Raw genomic sequence first — 24098 nt, forward strand, 5'->3', positions numbered from 1 at the left:
TTCATCATATTTAAACAGTTCTTGGATATGTACACAAAGAACCAAAACTTACAGAGCTACAGACGAAGTGTTTGGATAAGACTAAGTAGCTCTTTTTTACAGGCAAGTACACAATGGGCAAAATAACCTTTTTGTTATAAATTGTCAATGATCATAATACTATTTTTGTGTAAATTCTATGTCTGTTAATATCTATAAACTAATTAATATTGTAAGCAGTCTGTAAAAACAATATTCCTCAATATTATGATTAACCTTACTTACTTACTTGTATAATTACTTGTGGCAATGTTTTCTAAATCCAAAAACACTTTAAACACTTTAAAGGTATGGCTTTCTAATTCTAAATTTGAAATTAAGATGTCCAACATAGGCCTATTTGGTGTGCCGATTGAAAAAATACCCGAAACAATTTTAAAAATATGTAATTTTCTTTAGTAATTTTGGCTGAGTTAGTGGATGCAATGTTTGTAAAGTGTACTGACTGCTACGGTTCAACTGTGTAATGACCTGGTGAGATAAGATCTCCAGACAGATGTATATTGTAGACTACTGAAAACCAGAGACTAGCAAAATAGGACCAAATAAATTAGGTAAATTTGAGTAAGGTTATTGATTTACTTCCCAAAATTTGGAATTGTCTAAAATGAAAAAGCCTTTTTCTTCACTTACTGAACAACAAGCACAATAATCCTATGTAAATGTTAACTGGCTGATTTAAGCACTTGAGAGAGCATGGATTTAGGGCCTGTCCCACTGACACAACCTTTCAGCGACTGTATTCGACCTTGAAGCTCGAGAGCACTCGCCTGAAAAACCTCGAGCTGGATCGACCATCGGCAATGAAGCCGAGAGCTGAACCGACCACACACACACACACACATGCACGCGGCGGGGGCCAGGGAAAGCGGGGGAGCGCTGTCTGAAATTCACACCCGCGATGAACAGGAAGGTAAAAGACGGCCTCGACCAAACTGAGGCCGCGAGTATGCGGGAACTTCCCTCGAGCATGAAGGTGAGTTCCAGTGACCTCATAGGATCTCCTACGACCACGTGTCGACCATGCTGCGAGTCGAGGGCAAACTCGTCTAAACTCACAGATTAGGTCGCCACAGTGGGACAGCCCCTTTAGTGAGATGTTTCTCAGTCCAGGTGCAGCGGTTTGGAGACCTGGCCTATTTCTAAAAGAAACATAGAAACATAGAAAATAGGTGCCGGAGTAGGTCATTCGGCCCTTTGAGCCTGCACCGCCATTCAATATGATCATGGCTGAAACTAAAGAAATGTCACACACACCAGAATAGATGTTCAATCTGGGGATCTAGGAACAATTGCCAACAAAGGACGGAAACCCAAGGTTCACCTCAAATGGACCTATGCAGCCAGCAGCATAATAGGTTGTGAATTGTAATGGTTCTGACCTGATTTTTTTACTGTCCGCGCACATAAAAGTAAATTTTGCACCCAATTCACCCCTATAGTCTTCATTTAATTCTTCTGAATATATGATTGCAATAATGGGTGTAGATATCAAACCAACAAACCACTGTATAAATGTATTTAATTACAGTGTAATGTGACAGTGGGAATCATCAGCATTTTGTTTCTTCGACGTTGCTGTAAACAGGTTTCAGCAGATTCCAGCTCCTCCATGAATTCTAATACGCCCCTGGTGAGGATCACTACACGACTCTCATCGGCAGATGCACCCATGCTGGCAGGGGTTTCAGAATATGAACTCCCTGAAGACCCAAAATGGGAATATTCACGAGACAAGTAAGTACCTAATTGGGCATAGGCACAAAATGCTGGTGTAACTCAGGGGGACAGGTAGCATCACATGGACAATGGGCAAAATCAGAGATGCTGCCTACCTCGCTGAGTTACTCCAGCATTTTGTGTCTACCTTCGATTTAAACCAGCATCTACAGTTATTTCCTACATAATAGTACATATTGGGCCATTGTTTCCTAATTGTTAACCCCAAGCCATCAAAGGTATCAGAACTTTAAACTTGGATTGTTTGCGACTCATTGGGCCAGTATTCAGATGCTTAGTGTATGTGTAAATAAAGAAGACTGCTAGAAATAATAGTGGAAAAACTCGGCTAATCAAGCAATATCTGGAAAAATAAAACAGTTAACATTTCTTTACAGAGAGCTTTTGTCAATTTTTGTTTCATATTCCAGTATTTTTGTTTAGTTTGTTTTGCAGATTGCTAGAAATGTTGATCAAGCTAAGTTGAAATCTCTAGGAGATTTCTCCTCTTTGCATTCTGGCATTGGACATCTATCTGAAAGGGGAGGCTGATTCAGCTTTAGAGTATCATGCGGAAAAAATGGCATGTCTGACAGTGCATTGTTAGTACTAGTTTCAGCCTGTTGTATTCAAATTCTACACTTGGGCTGGAGGCAAGGATCTTCTAATCAAAATTACAAATATTGTGTATTAATTCTTCTGAATATATCAATTTTCAACCTTATTACAAAGCAGGGGACTGCAACCAAATGAAATGTAGTTAGTTCTGTTTGCATTCAGAAATCTGTATTCGCGATCACATACAAAATTAGATGCAAGTCCTCCGTATTGTATGTTTGAGCAGTGCTGCAGCAGTGGTGAAGGTTGCTTGGGGTTTATAGCCAGGAGGTATGCACGCACTTGTCTAAGGGCCAGTTTTGGAAGCCAGCAATTTGATATTTCGATTCTTACCTATCGTGAGGTCCTTTTGAGGAATGTTTCCCGTTGGTATATGGTGACAATTTTTTTGCTGCAAACATTTGCCTAATGGGAATTGCATTGATTGTTTAAAATACTAATAATAAATAAAAATTGAAAACTTGGGGACTGGATTTATCTCTCAGGATCAACTAGTATTTGAGTTACCTAATCTACCATTAAGTTTTATACATCATCTACAAAGTAAAAGGGAAAAAAATATATAAATGCTAAAGGTGGTCTTTGCTGAAAAGCTATTTTTTCATAATTTTAATCAAAGTGGCAGGTAATAACTAACCCGCATTAAGCAGAATACGTGATCCAAAGTGTTTTGCCTGGTACGCTTAGGATAAGGACACCAACTTCATTGCCCCATATTCTCACTATATATTCATTACTGCCAAAGGAGAATGGCACCCTTGATCTCACAGGGGCCAACATTAAGAACTAGGTATATCCCTAAGCCTGTATTTCTAGCTGACACCATGGGTGATTATGCACAATGGACATTTGTAACTGGATGTAAAGATGTAATGGGGGATGGTTGAATGTGACAGGTTATGGGACTGACCTCTTAAACAGTATTCATCAAGGCATCAGATGAAAATGGCATTTATTTTACTTGTCTAAGTGGTAGCTTTGGTGAGAGAAAAATCTCGCTGGGAAAGAAAGTATACAGTATAATCTTTTTGGTCTACTTGTACCCAGCAAGTATTTCAATTAAATGAATGCCTCTAAAAAGCTATGTACTTTAATTAATGCCTGCATTATTCTGGTCTGTACTGCAATCTGTGAACCTACATATTTCTTGCAAGCCTCAGGGGACATACTAAATTTGGAAAATTCTAGTGCATCACATTTATGAAAACAGTGTTTAACACAAATGTAGGTGGTGCAGGTTTACTGTGAAAGAGAGCTTTGAGAGTCGACTATTAGATCTTAAATACATTTCCAGCACAATGAAAGGATTGTAGAATTCTGTGGAGCACACTATCTGGAGGAATTTAAATTGACTTACCTGCAAATGTCAATGTTTGTATAACATCACTGTTTCAAAATACAAGTCAGATAGAGATCTTAACTGATATTTCTTCAATAAGAGTGAAGTTTTCACAAATATAAAGAGTTCATGCTTTACAGGAACACAGTTGTTCATTAAAAAACTCTTTAAAAGGCCTTTTCAGCTCGGACTCCAGTTACACTCCTCAATTTATTTATTCAAATAGTTCTTTAAATTTTGTGGATATTATGGTTTACAAATTTGTCCTTGTCGGTTTTAACTTATCTTGTATTACATTTTCAGCAGCATATGGGAATGGCGTTTCAATCCAACTATTGAAGGGATCATTATCTTTCTTACCTAGTTTAGTTTCATTTAGAGATACAGTGCAGAAACAGGTCCTTCGGCAAACCGAGTCTGTGCCAACCAGCGAACCCCGCACATTAACGCTATCCTACACTAGGGACACTTTACACATACACCAAGCCAATTAACCTACAAACCTGTATGTCTTTGGCGTGTGGGAGGAAATTGAAGATCTCGGAGAAAACCCACGTGTTCACGGGGAGAATTTACTAACTGTACAGACAGCACCCATAGTCGGGATCAAACCGGGTCTCCAGCGCTGTAAGGCAGCACTCAACTGCTGGGCCATCTGGTTCTAGTTAGAACACTAAATCTTCTACTTCAACAAAATTAAAGGCAAGATAAGATTTGAAGTCCATCAGTGTTAATCTTCTGTTCTCACTTGCAGGCTGACACTTGGTAAACCACTTGGGGAAGGCTGCTTTGGACAAGTTGTAATGGCAGAGGCTGTAGGAGTTGACAAAGATAAGCCAAAGGAAGCTCTGACTGTGGCTGTAAAGATGCTGAAAGGTAAAAATGGAAATTCAAGACCACATTTATTTATTTTTGGAGACTGAAACCTGACTGTTGAAAGGTTAAAGGTTCAGTATTTGACCTCTGCATTTATTTGGTCATCTGAAAATATTTTGAGTAATTAAGTTAATCCTTGTAAGAAATTCCGTAGAATTAAATCTAATGATCTTAGATATTTCTTCACAAACTAAATGATGAAAGGCCACCTTATTTTGGTAGGAATTATGATAAGCAATACATCATAATGTGCAATACATCATGAAAGTTATCAAACTGATGGAAGAATTGCATGGTTCATTAAATATTTCTTAAAACCACAACGAATTTGAGAAGTAGTTTGTTTTTTTAAGTGTCCCCACATTAATTCTGATATATATGTCTGATTAACAGTTTAATGTAAAATGTAAACTGCAATTTTCTCAGATGATGCCACAGAAAAGGACCTCTCGGATCTTGTTTCTGAGATGGAAATGATGAAAATGATTGGAAAGCACAAGAACATCATCAATCTGCTAGGTGCTTGTACGCAAGATGGTAAGCAGGAGAGTGACGTTGTTTTAGGGTCGACTAAAATAGAAAGATCGTGCATTTTGTAAACTTTAGCATGGATGGATTAAAAAAAAGAGCTCTTGGCAATGACTGCAGGTTTTGGCAGATCCAAATAGTGCTACTAAATAGAGGCTTGAATCTTTAGTTATTCGACGGGAGAAAATGCAAATATCACACTCGGCAATTGCAGTCTCTCTTTTGGATAAGGACTGGCATTAACGGCGAGCTAAAACCAACTTTCTCAGTTCTCGCAAAGTATATGATATGAAGGAAGCAAAAAAAAAATCATTTATTTTTGAAAGCATGGTGAAAAATAAGATTGGTCACTTATTTGGAATGCTAAAAATCATCCAGTCACAGAAAACAGCGTCATGGTCTATTCACAAGCAGTTTTACATGGATGATTTGCTTAATTGTTCAAGTTAAAAAAGAATTCAAACATGCTTACATTTTTGCTCTGTATCCATTTTATGCTGCTGGTGAAAGACTAAATTTCACTCCATAATCTTTTGTTGCTTTCATCCACTCTGCAGGAGCCCTTTTTTCCACAGCTTTAAAGTAAAATGAGACAACCTGTATCATCTGTATCATAGAGAAAATAACTAAAAGGCAGGACCAAACTAAAAGAGTGGAATTTTATTTATTTTCAAATGTGAAAGTTATCTTTATGTCTGAAACTTATATCCAATAGCTTCAAAGTATACACACTGAGATAGGGAAATTTGTCTGAAATCTGAACCGATTACTTTCTAGTACAAAACAGATGCCAAACATTTTGCAGTAATTTTTTTTATGTTTTCCCTTTTGATGCAAGTGTCTTTCATTGAGATGAGATCATATTTTAATAAAAACACAGGAAGATTCATTATCACAGTTTCTCCAAACATGTTTTGACATTTTTGTAAATTCACTTTGGGCCCTCGGAATCGCTGCCGACTGCTTCATCGTACATTTAGTAACCAAAATAGTGTCTACCTCTACAGTTGGAATGAGAAAGAAATAAAAACATAATCTGGCTGCCCATGGTGAATTTTGTCTCATTAGACAAAAATGTAATACAGTGATTTGGGGGGAATTGATGAGGAGAGTTTAATACATTGCATTTTGTCAAATTTTTATCAACTAGTGTTCAGGTCATTCCTAGTTTGGATTCTTAAACTGCAAAGTGAGATCTGTATTAAGCATAAGTGTGTGTTTATTGCCAATGTGCTTACCTACCCCAATTTTTGTTTTTATCCAGGCCCATTGTATGTAATTGTTGAATTCACAGCCAAGGGAAATCTGCGTGAATATCTGCGTGCACGGCGACCCCCTGGAATGGAATATACATTTGACATAAACCGTGTATCTAATGAACAGTTAACATTCAAGGACCTGGTATCGTGTACCTATCAAGTGGCGAGGGGCATGGAGTACTTGGCTTCACAAAAGGTATGCAACCTTGAAGTGGACAAATTCCATTGAAATTCAAAAAGTCTTGTAAATATTTGATAAATTGATACAAATTTACAAAGGTAACTTTTCAGGTGCAATCTAGATTGTAAAAACATTATCTCTATTAGGACAGCAAACATCTGCTTATCAAACTACTCCATGTACTGCTGGTAAAAAGTTAAATATTTATACAAAGGCTTACAATCTTGTACAATCTGACAGTATTCACCGTTCAGTTTCTTACTGAAATTTCTCTCCATTGGAGAGAGTTGGAGGTAAATGCTAATTTGACCTTTGTGCTAGTATTTTTAAATCTGCTTAATCCAGGAAAAGATGTCTATTTACAACACAATGCTAATCATTACCCTAAACCTGTGAGATTAAGATTTAAAGTTAATCAGACAAAGAGGGACCATTTGTGTTGCTGCCATGAGCACTGGCTTTAGATTCCTTCCCATTTTCAGTCCATACTTTGACAACTGATCCTAATTTTACCCACTGCTTTTTAGTGCATTTTTGAAAAATGTAAGATTGTGCGAGTAGAGAATAGAATTATTAAAGTAGGACAAGGACCTGTAACATCCCTTTTGTTATGCAGCCTACTTCACCTCGTTATACAGGCTACTTCCCCTCTACTCTTTCAGTCATAACCATAGAGCCATACAGCATTGAAACAGGCTCTTTGACCTAACTTGGCCCTGCCCACAAAGATGCCCCATCTACGCTCGTCCCACCTGCCCCATTTGGCCCATATCCTTCTAACCCTTTCCTATCCATGTACCTGTCGAAATGTCTTTTAAACGTTGTTACAGTACCTGCTTCAACTACTTCCTCTGACAGCTTGTTACATATACCGACCACCTGTCATGTGGAGAAAGTTGTCTCTCGGGATCCTTTCCCCTTTTCCCCTTAAACCTATGTCCTCTTGTTCTTAATTCCCCTAGTCTGGATAAAAGACTGCATTTATCCTATCTATTCTCTTTATGATCATGAACACCTCTATAAGATTACCCCTCAAACCACTAAGGGATAAAGTCCTAGCCTGCCCAACCTCTCCATATAGCTTAGACCCTCAAATCCTGGCAGCATTCTCGTAAGTCCTCTCTGCACTCTTTCCAGATTAATAACATCCATCCAATAGCTGGGTAACCAAAACTGAACACAATTCTCCAAATGCAACCTCACCAATGTCATGTACAACTGTAACATAACATCACAACTTCTATACGCCATACTCTGACTAAGGAAGGCCAATGTACCGAAAGCCTTCTTGACCACCCTATCCCAGGGACCACCCCATCCCAGGGTCCTCAGGGAGGTGGCTCTAGAAATAGTGGACGCATTGGTGATCATTTTCCAATGTTCAATAGATTCAGGATCAGTTCCTGTGGATTGGAGGATAGTTAATGTTATCCCACTTTTCAAGAAAGGAGCAAGAAAGAAAACGGGGAATTACAGACGGTGATGGAAAAGATGCTGGAGTCAATTATTAAAGAGGTAAAAATGGGGCATTTGGATAGCAGTAAAAGGATTACTCCGTCAGCATGGATTTACGAAAGGAAAATCATGCTCGACTAATCTTCTGGAATTTTTTGAGGGTGTGCCAAGGCCTTTTATAGGGTCCCGCACGGGAGACTGGTGACTAAAATTAGAGCACATGGTATTGGGGGTAGGGTGTTGACGTGGATAGAAAGTTGGTTGACAGACAGGAAGCAAAGAGTAGGAGTGAACGGGTCCTTTTCAGAATGGCAGGCAGTGGCGAGTGGAGTGCCGCAAGCCTTGGTGTTGGGACCGCAACTGTTTTCCATATATGCTAATGATTTCAAAGAGGGAATTAGGAGCAACACTAGCAAGTTTGCGGACGACACAAAGCTGGCTGGCAGTGTGAACTGTGAAGAGGATGTTAGGAGGTTGCAGGGTGACCTGGACAGGTTGAGTGAGTGGGCAGATGCATGGCAGATGCAGTATAATATAGATAAATGTGAGGTTATCCACTTTGGCGGCAAAAACAAGGGGGCAGATTATTATCTCAATGGGGTTAGGTTAGGTAAGGTGGAGGTACAGAGAGACCTGGGTGTCCTTGTATGCAAGTCACTGAAAGTTGGTGTGCAGGTACAGCAGGCAGTGAAGAAAGCTAATGGAATGTTGGCCTTCATAACAAGAGGATTTCAGTACAGGAGTAAAGAGGTTCTTCTGCAGTTGTATAGGGCTCTGGTAAGACCACATCTGGAGTATTGTGCACAATTTTGGTCTCCTAATTTGAGGAAGGAAATCCTTGCGATTGAGACAGTTCACCAGATTGATCCTGGGATGGCGGGACTGTCATATGAGGAAAGATTGAAAAGACTAGGCTTGTATTCACTGGAGTTTAGAAGGATGAGGGGGATCTTATAGAAACATATAAAATTATAAAAGGACTGGACAAGCTAGATGTAGGAAAAATGTTCCCAATGTTGGGTGAGTCCAGAACCAGGGGCCACAGTCTTAGAATAAAGGGGAAGCCATTTAAGATGAAATGAAATGAAAAATGAAATGATTCAATTTATTGTCATTGTCAGTGTACAGTACAGAGACAACGAAATGCATTGGTGAGAAACTTTTTTACCCAGAAAGTTGTGAATTTGTGGAATTCCCTGCCACAGAGGGCAGTGGAGGCAATATCACTGGATGGATTTAAGAGAGAGTTAGATACTCTTGGGGCTAGTAGAATCAAGGGATATGGGGAGAAGGCAGGCACGGGTTAGTGATTGGGGACGATCAGCCATGATCACAATGAATGGCGGTGCTGGCTCGAAGGGCCGAATGGCCTCCTCTTGCACCTATTTTCTATGTTTGCCTGTGACCAGTCCAGATGAAGGGCCTCAACCTGAAAGGTAGACTGTCCATTTCTCTCCACAGATGCTGCTGAGTTCCTCCAGCTGCTCTGTTTTTTTTTTTTTAAACAGATTCCAGTCTTTACTGCCTCCAGAATACCGCAAGGTGTTTTGTTGAAGACTTGAACCTTTTTCTTGCTCAGTTCCCACCACCAAATATAACAAGTCTATCTTATTGCAAACAAGGTTTGGGAATCCTCTGTCTGCATATAATCGCATTCTTTCTCGTAAACTCTCCGACTTTTCGAACCTTAATATTCAGTCCTCAGTGTGTGTACCTGAAATACACCCACAGGGCTGGAAAGTTTCTCGACCTTGCTTGTAAAAGTTAATGTTGCACCTTCTTTTGTTTCAGTGTATTCATCGAGACTTGGCAGCCAGAAATGTTCTTGTTACAGAAAATAATGTCATGAAAATAGCAGATTTTGGGCTGGCAAGAGATGTCCACAATATTGACTACTACAAAAAGACGACAAACGTAAGTTTCCGTCAATTTTCACAGTTGGTATTAAATATTACGTTATTTTCCTTGGCTGTGGTTAAAGCCTTGTTTGTTTTTGTAACAAACATAGCAAGGTTTATTCTCTGCTATTTTCTGCATGCTAACTTCCTCGTCTGAGTTTTCCTATTTAGTCATTGTGAGAGCCATTGAATAGAGTTTGGGTGAACTTCACCAGGTGAATTTTCCACTAAAATTATCAAAAGGTGATTCTGTAATTAGAGGGAGAATACGGGCCTTAGTTAGTATCTTACTTCCTGGCAACCACAAAAATACCCCGCTTCTGCCCTGCTGTAGGAGCTAAGACAATTTTGCAGTTGGTTCTGCTTGTGGGTGGTGATTCCCCAGAATATTGAAGGCAAGAGGATTAGGACTGGGAATAGATGGGTACTGGAAGTGAAATTGTGTTACGGGTTCCCTCATTTTAAAGGCCATTTATGTCGGGGATTGGGTCAGGGATCACAACTGAATCAGAAATCAGTTGGAGACTGCAGTGAATCATGCTGCAAGATGGTCAAATAATCATCATGTGTTATAAAACTGATGTAAATTGATTTTATCTGATTCAATATATTGGTCCTAGCTTAGATATATGAATTTGTGACAGGTGGATAGCTGAGAAGAGAGCCAAATACGATTGTCCCTCTTCTCAGTGTCCTCACCACCTACCCATTCCCAATGTACCATAGTCAATTGAATCATTCGTGGTACAACCGAGCCTTGCTTGGTGATGGCCATTGAAGTCCCCCACCTCAGTACATTCTGCGTCGTTGCTACTCTCAATGCTTCCTCAAAATTGTGTTTTCAACACAGAACACTGCTTCTTGAACTGAGAGAGTGTTGTAATGGTTATTGGCAGGCAGTTTTCATGCGCATATGTCACCTGCTGTCATGACACAATAGATTTCAGAGTCAAAGTTGAAGTCCTGCATTGTACACCACTGTGATGCCGTTCCTGCTCATACAGACCATATCCAGGGATAGACACAAAAAGGTGGAGTAACTCAGCACTGGGGAGAAGGAATAGGTGACGTTTCAGGTCGAGACGTTTCTTCAGACTGAAAGGCGGGAAAGGGAAACGAGAAAAAACAAATGAATGAAAGATATGCAAAAAAGTAATGATGATAATGGAAACAGGCCATTGTTAGCTGTGTGTTAGGTAAAAATGAGTTCAGACAATGAGAGTCGACAAGACAACTTTGAAGCTGCTACGACTTGGGTGGGGGAGGGACAGTAAGAGAGGGGATGCAAGGACTACTTGAAGTCATCAAAAGTCATACCACTGGGTTGTAAGCTGCTCAAGCAAAATATGCAGGGATATCCATATCATGGGATATTGTTGGTGGGATTAGGATATCGACTGAACCATTATGTCCATCCCAAGCTATTGCTCACTAGTCTATGGAACTGCCCTCCTGATTTTGGCCTATCCCAACATTATACGGTCACCGGACAGTTGTGTCTTTATTCTGTCTTTCCCTAAATTAATCTTGGATGACCAACCGCTTATTCTGATTTGTCAAATTGAGTTTGTATCACTTTGGAAACTTGTCCGTGATATTCATATTAGCACATCCTTGCATTACTTAGGGAATGGTCGCCATCTCTCCATTACATCTGGCCTTTCTGAATGGTATCAAAGACTTTAAGGTACCATATGAAGGCCAACAGAAAACCTACAATAAGGTTATGGCAAATATTTATCCATTAACAGGTCACTAAAGCAAATTGCATTGTTGTACCCAAACTGAATACTTAGTTCCTTGATATGGCAGATAGTTCAGAGTAAGTGATGGGCCTGTCCTTATGGAGGGAGCTGCGTCTGGTAGCACAAAATTGCAGAAAGCATAAAAGTATTTATAATGGTTTAAGTTCCAGACATTTAATATATGTAGTTAGTTTGTAATTGCTGATGTGAACGAATGAGTGGGCTTCTATAAGCTGTTTAGCCTGACCATGACCCTGTCACAATCTGCAAGGTCAGTTTCATCGGAATAATTGGGACAGCTGACCCATGTCTATTGAAGCACAACGCAGGCAGCCAGCCTGTGGTGCTGTTGGAATCCGAGGCCACGGCTCTCTGGGTCCTGCTGTTCCCGAACAGAAAATCAAAGTCAGAAAGTAACATTTCTCTGCAGGGGACATATTTGATTCACTGTGCACATTTTCATCTGTGGGTTATGGGTTTTGCAGAATCACATGGCCCCACGTCTGCTCTCAGTTGAATATCCGCCGCAGCTATTTCTGAAAGCCATATTTTGAAGCTGAAGCCAATTGAATGACTACAGCTAAGATTGAAACTTAGGGACTCGAGTTAAAACAACCAACCCTGTATTTTTATGGTCTTCAGTTAATTTCTGCACCCACAAACATACCATTTATCCACTATTGCCGCAACTGATGTTTCTAATGTGCTTTGTTTTTTTCCCCCAATTGAAAGCATGGAAAAAGGCCCATCAGCCCACGAGTCCACGCTGCCCATCAATCACCCATTTACACTAGTTCTATGTAGAAACAAAGACCAGCGGATGCTGGTTAATGCACAAAAGGGCACAAATGCTGGAGTGGCTAAGTGAGACTTGCTGGTTATCCAGCACTTAGTGTCCTTTTGCACTCTAGTTCTATGTTGTCCCACTTTCACATTGACTCACTACACACAATGGGTAGTTTACAGAGGCCAATTAACCTACAAACCGACACGTCTTTGGGAAGCGGGGGTAAACCAGGGCACACAGAGGGAACCCTTAGAGAGAACGTGCGTACTCCACACAGACAGCACAGCACCCAAGGTCAAGATCAAACATGGGTATCTGTCATTGTGAGGCGGCAGCCCTACCAGCCACCGTGCAGCCTTGTTTTTGTAAACTGCTATTGATTTTCTTTCTAAAACTCCTGCACTTAATTTCAAAATGACTCAGATTTGGCATTTTTTGTTCCAGGGTCGACTGCCTGTTAAATGGATGGCTCCTGAAGCACTCTTTGACAGAGTTTACACACACCAGAGTGATGTGTAAGTATTGATGATATCACCAACAGGAAATATGGTAATCCGTTTAGTATAGTCACCTCATCTGTTCTGCCAGGCAAGAGTGCAGCTGACACAAATACTACAGATTTAGGCCCACACAGTTTTGTGAGTACAGGTTTCCCCTATTAATGAAGAGGTTACGTTCCTAAAGAACCCTTTGTTGTGTGAAAATTTGTGCAGTGGGAGGTAAAATATTCTCTGGAAAAAATTCAAGTTGGTAGGTAGCATAAGATTTCAATATTCTGCTATTTAATAAAAAAAAAATACAAAAAGCCTTTAGAAGGCAAAGGGAGGCCAGAAAGGTAAATGTTGCAGCACAAATAAATGGTGTGAGGTGGACACAATCTGTGTTCAGGTGGTGGAAGTGACAGAGACAGATGCGTTTATCAAATGATATGGATGTGGTTGGCATCGGTTTGGTGAGGACAAAAGTTAGTTCAAGCAGTTTAGAAGGATGAGGGGGGACCGAATAGTGAAAGGCCTCGATAGAGTTGATGTGGAGAGGATGTTTCCACTTGTAAGAGAGTCTCGAATCTGAGGACATAGCCTCAGAATAAAAGGACATACCTTTAGAAAGGAGATGGGCAGGAATTTCTTTAGTCAGAGGATGGTGAATCTGTGGATCTATGCTGAGTAATGGAACAGACATCAGGAAACCAATTATATTTACATTGGCTATCAGGAATTGGCCGGGTTGCTACTAATTCAATTTCTCCATTTCTCAATAATATCAAATCACAATTTTACTTTAGAAAATGTGGTCTTGTGTTACATTTCCTTCCTTCTTCCAAAGCAAGCACAATTTGGCACCTTTAAGTTTATTAAACTGCAAATGGACCTCAATTTTAACTTCTGTGGTTCTATTTAAATTTTACATTTTTATGATTGAACTTGACGTTTCACTTGTTTAGCAAAATTAGGCGAAAGGTTAAGAAGGTGAATGCATGCTAGAAATCAAGGGATATGGGGAGAAGACAGGAACGGGGCACCGATTGGGGATGATCAGCCATGATCACATTGAATGGTGGTGCTGGCTCAAAAGGCCGAATGTCCTATTCCTGCACCTTTTGTTTATTGTCTATTGAATTTGTGCAAGGAGCAGGGATTCAGATTTTTGGACCAGTGGGATCTCTCATGGACATTTGATTGCCAGAGGGCAGGTCAATGTTCCAGTGTTCCAATGATTGAGTGGTAAAGTTGGTATATGGAATTCTTGCCTTCATTAATCAGGGCATTGAGTGTCAGAGTCATGTTGCAGCTTTATAGGCTTTGGTTAGACCCGGTATTGTGTACAGTTCTGGTAGCTCCATTACAGGAAGGATGTGTTGGCTTTGCAGAGGGTGCAGAAGAGGTTTACTAGAATGAAGCCTTTGAGGTTATTAGCTATAAGGAGAGGCTAAACAAATTTGGATTGTTTTCTCTGGAGTGCGAGAGGCTGAGAGAATAATAGATGTACATAAAACTATGAGCGGACATAAGGTAGATGGTTAGAACCTTTTCCCAAGATGGAAATGTCAAAGACTAGAAGGCGTAGCTTTAAGGTGAGAGGGGTAAAGAGATGGCTCTTTATTTTACACAGAGTGGTGGGTGCCTGGAACATGTTGCCAGGGCTGGCAGAGGGGATTAGTTTATTTTGGCATCATGTTCAGCATAGACATTATGGGCTGAAGAACCTGTTCTTTGTGCTATACTGCTCTATGTTCTATTATGTGGATCTCATATTTTTAAAATTACGAATTTTACCAACAGTCCGGATCAGATAGACACAAAATGTTGGAGTAACTCAGCAGGACAGGCAGCATCTCTGGAGAGAAGGAATGGATGACGTTTTGGGTCGCGACCCTTCTTCTCTACTTTAAAACAGCTCAACATCCAGATTGGGTGTTTAGAAACAAAGAACTGCAGACGCTGGTTAATACACAAAAGGACACAAAATGCTGGAGTAACTCAACGAGTCAGGCATCATCTCTTCTGAACATGGATAGGTGACGTTTCAGCACGAGACCCACCTGAAACATCACCTATCCATGTTCTCCAGGGATGCTGTGCAAACCCGCTGAGTTACTCCAGCACTTAGTGTACTTCAGGCCAAATCAGATAAGTTCTTCAAAGCTGAACTTCAAGTCAGTAAGTTTAGTTTGCTGATAGGATGAAGGATGTGCTTCACAAACAAAATAAAAATCTTTCTTCAGTTCTGCATCTGTAATCTTCACTAAAACCTTCCAATGCAATGTCATAGTCAAGGTCCTGTCCCACTTTCACGACCTAATTCACGTCCTTTTTTACTTGTGGACATTTTTCATCATGCTAGAAAAAACGCCCCGACCTACTTGATGCCACAAGTACCTACGACTAGCATCACAACCTACATAGGCCCTCCTACGACCTTGTGACGACCAAGCTGCGAGTATGAGTCAAGGGCAAACTCAGCAGAGGTCGTGAATTAGGTCGTGAAAGTGGGACAGGCCCTTCACTAAGAGCTTAACAGCTAACGTACTTTGGAATCAAATGGATTAACAATGTGGGTTATCACTTTACCATGAAATCATTACTTTTGATGTCTACATTTCTTTAATCCTAATGGCTCATCATGCTGCAAGCATCTGAGAATTTATTGTTGGTCGCCAAAGCAAAAAGTGAGAATCATTTCAGGATCGAGTGCAAAAGGCATCATGCCCACACTTAGTACAAAAAAATCAGCCTTTCCAGAAAAATGTAGAATAGTTCATTACAGGTTTGAGTTCAACAATTTTCAGTGCATAACAAGTACATTTCAGAACTGTCATTTCTGATGCTTCTAACCCCACGTTAAAATGAGATGGTACAAAAAAATTAATGTTTTTTAAATTGCTGCTTTCATTGTCCACCCTACTCTCCAACACGTATAGACATGATCCTCAAGGACTTTAAACTGCACTATGACTCTTGCACTAACTCTTGTTCATCTAATATTCAAAACCAATGTCATTAAATTAACTTTCATTATTTAAATTGGTAAATCTATCCCCTTTATCCCAATGAGAGAATCACAGTTCCAGAGAATTCCGAGTCGACAAATTTGGTGCTGGGACAAGGGCTCCAGGAGCAAGTATGGGGAGATGCGAAAATAGATTTAATATTTACAGCATCTGCAGTTTTTTTTTTTTTAATTTTCAATTATAATAAAGACCAAGAGACAGCCAAATACTAGGTCTCCAAATAAATCAAACTAAGTGAGCACCATCATGTTTTAGGTCTAAACATTATGTCCTTTTACAGATCTGCACAAAGACATTTCCCATGACTAAAATTAGGAAACCAATAGGATGACGAGCTCTCTTTGAAGTATAACAAATAGAACTGTCATGTTAAAATCATTTTGAAATGCTGAAGGAGGAGACGGGGTGTGGAAGTTCAGTGAAAATTACAAATATTTGAAAATATTCTTCCTTTCCAGTTCAGTTGCTTACCAAATATTTGCTATGACAAAGGAATATATTTGATATGTCACTTAAATCTATTGTTTTTCACTACTGCAAAGGTTAGAGAATACATTTTCCATCCTGCAACAAAATCTCAGTTAACACCATTCCAACATTTAAGGTAGCCCAAGGACAATTTAACTGTTCTTCCCAAGGGCAAGTGGTGATTTTAAGTTTAAATGGTCCCTATCATGGCCTCATCAAAGCATAGCCAAGAAAGAACACCAACGTCTCTACTTCCTTACAAGGTTAGGAAGTTCAGAATGTCCCAACAACTCTCACCAACTTCTACAGATGCTCCATTGAAAGTATTTCATCAGAATGCATCACAGCATGGTTTGGGAACAGCTCCACCAAAGATCGCAAGAAATTGCAGAGAGTTGTGGACGCAGACCAGTCCATTGCGCAAACCAACCTGCCTTCCATTAACTCCATCTACACTTCACGCTGCTTTAGCAAGGCCACCAGCATCATCAAGGGCCAGTCACTCCCTCTTCTCCTCTTTCCCATCGGACAAGATGTACAGAAGTTTGAAAATGTATACCACCTGATTCAAGGACTGTGTCTTCGCAGCTGTTATCAGGCAACTGAATCATCCTCTCACCAATGAGAGAGCGGTCCTGATCTACCTCATTGGAGACCTTTGAACTATCTTTAAATCTGTGGAAGCCAATGTAAATACGATTGGTTTCCTGATGTTTGTTCCACTACTCTTGCTCTAAATTGTGTATGAATGGGCTTCTGGTGAATATAAGTGCAGGCGCCACTGTGGTGTCTTGTAACACAGTGCTTCTTAAACTGATTAATGGTTCACCCAAGGGTGAATGCAGTTATTTTGGGGTGAATGAGTTAATTTATGTTCTTTGCTCGTGTGACAAAATAAATTATATATAAAATTATACCCAAGAGTGAATAAGACAAAAATTATGTTTGTACACATGCAGAACGATCTCCTCAGTGACATGCCAATAAATAGCAACTGAATATTTCCATTGCCTGAGGCATTGTGGTGATGGGGTGTGTACAAGGCAGGATGAGAGAAGCTGGAAGGAAGTAAAAGTTTTGGAAAAACTTCCTACTGATGGTCATAATCCACAATTGTGGTTATGGTCAATTCCAGAAAATTCATATCAATTCCTATTAATGTTGCAGATGGTCATTTGGAGTACTGATGTGGGAAATCTTTACCTTGGGAGGATCTCCCTATCCAGGCATTCCTGTGGAAGAACTTTTCAAGCTGCTTAAGGAAGGCCACAGGATGGACAAACCAGCTAACTGTACCAATGACCTGTAAGTTCCATAACTCTAGTATGTTGTAAGACAGAACAATTAAAGTAATGTATCTGGGTGAACCAACATGTACAAACTCTGTCTCTCCCTGTACCAGTGGGTAAACTTGTGGTTGCTACTTTAAGGTCCTATTCTCATTTAACAATTATCCTAATATTTAATTGCTGCTTATGAAAGCACTAGCCACTCCTAGTGCTGAATTGAGATTACTCATTATGGAAGCGGCCAACCTACACCCATGAATCAGACATTCAGACTCTTGCAGTATTCGCCAGGGAAAAACAATCCTTTCTTTTTCTTGATGCAGTTAGCCTGCCAAAAACTGAGCACATTCTGGAGATTGCTCCAAGGTCCTGGTGATCTTTGTTTATGTACTAGATAACAATGTATTTGTATGTCTAAACAATAGCTTTGCTGTTGTATCATTAATAGGTTTTGGTCCTTATTATATTTTAGAAATAGCATTTCATGAAAAATAGAAAGCTATTGACAGAATTTCTGAGAATAAGTTATTGGGTTTGTCGAAGCAGGCTACAGTCTTTAGGCTACTTGCCAATAATACAATAATCTGAAAACTGTCTTGAACTTTATATTGATTGCATAACTGTGAATATTTTAGAACTCTGAAAGATGTTGATAGATTAGAATGAAACAGAGCTATAGTCACCATTGTTTTTTACACCGAGCTCAAATAATGTGTGACTTCAGTGCTGAAAGTTACTAAGCAAATACTGTTTGTATTATAATTTGCACCAATTTAACTGCAAGCTGGACTGATTTTTGGAAATATCCATCTTTGTGCTAAGGTACATGATGATGCGTGATTGCTGGCATGCGATTCCTTCACAGCGACCAACTTTTAAACAATTGGTTGAGGATTTGGACCGAATACTCAGTTTAACATCCAATGCGGTAAACTGGCTGTACTTGATTAAAAGTGTTCCATGTGCAAATTTAACATGGTTTAATGTTCCTTGCATATTTTGTTCATAAGGAGTATAAATTAAGCAAACACTGGTTCTCTTTCGCCTCGGGATGAAGTTAGGTATGCTTATACATTCCATTGTTTTTTTTAAATTAATGCAGTTTAGACTGCAGGGTACATCATAATCTTGATTCAGTGAGTACTCATTGTTTTGAAGGAAAAATGTTTCACTGTTGCCAATTAATTAGCACCAACAATTCCTAATCCTTTAAGAAAGAGATCAAAGTACAATAAAATGAGATGACTTCCTGCTGATGGTCACAATCCACAATTGTGGTTATGGTCGGTTCCAGATTGATGAAAGGGTTTATATGACATTTGGCACAATACCGGTACGCAAGGAAAATGTATTTTAGAGAGTACCCGTTGCTTGTTATAAGAAAAGCACAAAATCTTTTAGTATTTCAGTCTTTGTTCGTATAATTACAAATATTAGCTAGTGTTCAGGCTATAAAGTTAAAAGTTGCTTTAAGAATTATTGTTTCCTCAAGGGCTTTATACATAGTATTAACTATTCGAAATATGATTGTACTCATCAACCAGTCACCATTTACAGCACATGCTAATAGCAATTCAGACCTGTAGAAAGTATGTTTGCTAAAACACGACCTATTGAAATTTGTGGCAAGTATATCAGTATCAGTTTATGAAATATAGAATGAACTGGATGTTAATGTTTCAACCCTGTTTGCTGGTAAAGTATTACTTTTTGGAATATCGTAGAATTTGAGCAGATAACATCTCCAACATCTAATATTATGCTTTTGACTTTGTACAATACTATTTCAAAATAAAACTGAAATAGGTAATTAAATCTGCTTTAATTAAATAAGATGTTTTCTCACAATACTTTAACATATTAATTATTTGAGTTAGGGATTTAATGTAATCATTGCTGTTACTGTATCTTTTGTAAATATTACATTTGGCTTAATATAATTAATCCAAAGACTTGTATAAATGTTAACAAGAATATAGATGATGAAAGCAGCAATCCTTAATTTCTTTAATACTCTTTTCTACTGGCAGGAATATTTGGACCTCTCTGCACCATTAGAACAGTATTCGCCTAGTTACCCTGGCATTAGGAATTCCTGCTCATCAGGAGATGACTCTGTATTCTCTGACCCCATGTCCAATGATCCATGTCTTTCAAAGTATCAACAGCACATGAATGGTACGATTAAAACATGAATGAAAAAAGCCGATTCTTGCAAAACTGACTTTAAACACAGTCTTCCCTGTTTCACATATCTTCACGGAACTTGGATACGATACAGAATGTTGGTTGGATCTGATTAAAAAGAAAACAAGGATTGCAATAAGCTGTTCATGAAGAAATGTTCAGCTGTATATATTTTGTTGCAAAGAAGACTGAATAAGTATTATGAGTAAGATTTTGTTTTTGATGACTTGGCCAATTCATATTCCATCAAACGCTGACTGTTGGACATTGGCAAGACTTAAAGTAGGAAGTTCTGCCTAGATTGTTAATTTTGTAATTTTGGAAAAGTTATTCAGCATAAAACTTAAGTGCTGGCTATATTTGTAAATATGCCCAAATATGTATAAATATATTTTATATATATATATAATTATATATATATATTTACAGTGAACTATTTTTTTGTATGGATAAAAACGTGATTCTATTGCAACCAGAAAATGAAAACAACTTTTGTCAGATAACTAAATGCGCTTGAAAACTGTTTCTGCAGTAATTCCTAGCACTTCAGTTATGCAACATTTTCAAGACACTGAGTTATTCTTTTTCAGGGAATAATTTATTTAACTGGTATTTAGCAACAAAACAATTAATCTTAATTTCTTGTATAATGTGTGGCTTTTGCAAGCTGGGATATGGATTGAACTTTAAACATATTGGAATGGGTGTTATAATAGTTCTGTCTAAGCTCAGGTGTTTGGCCAGAAAATTACCTTTCGATATAAAGCAGCAAATAGATTTTCACTTGACGTTTTGCATAGTGAGAATGTGTGAATTCGTCCTCTTAAATCTGGCCATCCACTAGGTTTCAATGCTTGCTGATGGAAAATAATTAGAGATCCATCAAGACAATAAATTTGCAATGACATGGTTTTGGACACAATGGCTTGGTTTACCTCAGTCGTGATGATGTAAGAAGAGATGGTGAGGAGGAGTATAAAAATGGCCATTTCCTTGTCCAATCTTCCACTCACAATACTAATTCGACAAGATCAGATTTCATGCTCATTTTCTTCTCTAACTTTTTCCATCTTGGCCAGAGACCTTTGGATAACTGTTTGGTAGGCCTTGGCAAGTTAATTACAGATTGCCAAACTTCTTCAGTGGAGGAGGAAGGCGAAATAAAGCTTCCCACATTCCATTACTGTTCCAAAGACTTCACGAATATATCCCCTTCAGCACAACTATTCTGTTTTCTAGCGTTATCAGTCTTGTTCTGGAGTGCTGTGGTGCATGCCCTGCAGGAGCATTGTCGGGATTGTTCCTCCATGGGGCCCAAGTCCTCTGCCTTGCAATGGCAATGAACCTGGCAGGTCAACACTGTATTAGATGGGACTATGATCCTGATAAATGGGTTAAGGCTAATGGCAGAGGTGTAGGAGCTTAAAGAAAATGCTGCTTTAATTCTGTTAAGACACATTAGGTGAGGTTAAACTCAAAAAGGTTGATGCTGTATTCTTTACAACTGTAAAATAACATAGAAATATGTGAATTCACTCCAAATTATTAGCATTTTCCACAATTAATAGAAATTGATTGTACCCTTAATCACGCTAAAGTACCTTCTATAAATATAGGTGACCTAACCTTCACTAAAGTCTTTTATTTCTACCAGTGTTTACTCACGATTTCCAGCATCTGCCATCTCTTGTGTCGCCATTAATTTCTGTCATATATATTTCTAAATGTAAATTGTAAGTTATTGTCAGTTTGGTTTTGAAGATCTGATACCAATTTGTCAATCTACATGATCAGAAGAGTTTAACTATTTGTGAACTGAAATACCTTTGAAAGTCTAAAACACTATTTGAAAGTCTACAAGTACCAATTTATTTGGCTGCTGGACATAGGTATTTAGTTGTGAAATTAAAATTGACAAGATTTTCCATGAGGTAGAATAGTTTCCGAAGTTGCTGTTGCTTTGACATTGCCTCGTAGTAAGTTTAATCTCTTACTCTTGAACAAGATTGTGTTCTGGTTTGCTAGTTATCATCATTGGGTGTTTTAATGAAATAAGATGTAGTATAATAGACACGAATGTTAAGGGACCATTTAAGTGCCCTGAACAATTATCTTCACTGTTTTTCAGTATTATCATTTCCCATAAACTTGTTTTAACATGTCACAAGTACACTCTCATCTTGTTACCTCCATCAATGAGCTTTCCAATCAGTGCCAAAATGACCAGTGAAACAATGGTATCTTTACAGGTTATTGCTAGATTATATAGAACATAGTTGCTGTGACCTCAGAAGGCTCAACACACTTTTCTCTGAGTTCTTTTTTTAGGATTCCTGATAAATGGGTTATGGCTAATGGCATAATAAATCCTAGTAGGACTGATCTGACAACAAACCCTATTCTAACTCTGAAATAATATCAAATAAATTACATTTCTGATCTTCCTTTTATTAAAAATGACATGGTCTTCAATTAAGAATAATTGATTAATTGTGTGAAGCAATATAGACCAGTGATCTGAAGTTGAAAACTTGTTTGTGATCCAGTGCCGACTTCATTCATTGGATCTGTTATACTTGTGCTCCAGGAAAACATGTTTATCCTGTCCTGGCATTGAAATTGATCGGAAGCTATTGGCATTGTATTTGTTCATGCTTCACATAGCTTAGTCATTTTCCTTTGCTTTTCAATACCTAAAATAGTACAGCATTAGGCCTGAATAACCCTGTATCTAGATCACTAATTTAAAGTGCACTCTAGCAAAGAAAACCAAACAGCTACCCAACATTAGATTACCAAAGCTAGAAGGGCTTTAAGTGATAAGTATGTTGCTTGAAATGATAGGTATGGTCATTTTGATCTGAAAATAATCAGGATGTTACATATTTAGTTTAGCTATAAAAGCACACTACTACAGAAATGTAACCAGCTCGAAATGATGATGAATATTACTTAGCAAGTCCTTTAAAATGCAATGTTAGAGTGGAATAGGAAAAAAGAAATGACACTATAAGATGTGTTTGCCCAATGTAACATAAATGAAGTAACTAGAGGATATATACTATGTTGGCAGGAAAACATGCAAGACCAAAATTTAGTCTGTTGCTTTGCTTTGGTGAGAGGGTGTGTAGTTCATTCTTATCTACATTCCACTACTTTGTATATTTTTATAAAGCATTTGTCATCCTCTGTGTTGTAATGTTCAAATTTGTGCATGATTTCATAACACAATGTACAACTAATTTATTGATTTTTTTTTTTTTACAAAAAAAGTTCTATTTTGTTGTTACAAATTTTCAAATAGCTAAAAGCCTAATTAAGGCTATAAATGATTTGTTTATATGAAATATGTGCTTCTATATTATGCTATTTGTTCTGGTTAAATACTGCTGGACACATTATTAAGCAAACGAAATGTAACCAAAACTTAGTTTACTTGTCCTTTAAATGCCTAAGGACATCCCTTTTTAATTTAAATGTTATTCTTTTTCCCTGACATGACCTGTAAAATTGTTGACCAACACAATGTTGATACTGATTATTTGAGAGATAATAAAATATTCAAAGCCCACTATAAATTGTCTGCTGTTGCATAAACTGCATTTTGCCACCAGTAGAAACAATAAATTGAGGCTTTAGCTTTAGTCATGCAGCGTTTGTGTTGCGTTTTGAAATGCTAATTTCTCAGGAATATCACCTATGTTTGAATATGAATGTTAACCTGATTTTTTTGTACTACGAAAGATTAATGTTATTGAACACTGGGCAAACTTTGTTTAAATACAGCAACATGTAAGATGTGTATCTTCAAGGTATATTTACAATGTGCTCAACACTAATAGTGGTGATGGTCATGTCAATCGGTTGAGGGATGATTGCATATTAGAAGCAAGTGCAGTTATGTATAGACAAAAGTGAGCTCAGCTAAAGGATTATTACACACTCCGTTTTGTTACATCTTTATGATATCACCAGTTAGCTGTTGCATTCATGTCATAGGAGCAGAATTAGGCCATGCAGCTCATTCAGCCAGTCTAGGCCGCCATTCGATCATGGCTGATCTATCTTTCCCTCTCAACCCCATTCTCATACCTTCTCCCCATAACACCCTTAACTAATCAAGAACCTGTCAATCTCCACCTTAAAAATACCCAATGATTTGGCCCCCAGAACCAGTCTCTGGCAATGATTCACAGATT

The 24098-nt window shown here is 38.5% G+C and overlaps 1 protein-coding gene across 10 annotated transcripts in view; it reads left to right on the forward strand.

Annotated features, from left to right (window-relative positions):
- The window catches only part of LOC129704011 (fibroblast growth factor receptor 2-like), a 169368-nt gene extending 145825 nt beyond the window's left edge, over nt 1–23543 (forward strand). For all 10 annotated transcript variants that reach the window (XM_055646817.1, XM_055646822.1, XM_055646820.1 and 7 more), the window contains 9 exons: nt 1628–1776; nt 4470–4591; nt 5018–5128; nt 6384–6574; nt 9806–9928; nt 12889–12959; nt 17591–17728; nt 18535–18640; nt 19743–23543. In XM_055646817.1, coding sequence (XP_055502792.1) covers nt 1628–1776; nt 4470–4591; nt 5018–5128; nt 6384–6574; nt 9806–9928; nt 12889–12959; nt 17591–17728; nt 18535–18640; nt 19743–19907 — 1176 coding nt within the window. In that variant the 3' untranslated portion in view covers nt 19908–23543. The remainder of the gene's footprint in view (nt 1–1627; nt 1777–4469; nt 4592–5017; nt 5129–6383; nt 6575–9805; nt 9929–12888; nt 12960–17590; nt 17729–18534; nt 18641–19742) is intronic.
- Nucleotides 23544–24098: the final 555 nt, after the last annotated feature.

The sequence above is a fragment of the Leucoraja erinacea genome, chromosome 15 (genome assembly GCF_028641065.1).
Source record: "Leucoraja erinacea ecotype New England chromosome 15, Leri_hhj_1, whole genome shotgun sequence".
Taxonomy (NCBI): Eukaryota; Metazoa; Chordata; class Chondrichthyes; order Rajiformes; family Rajidae; genus Leucoraja; species Leucoraja erinaceus.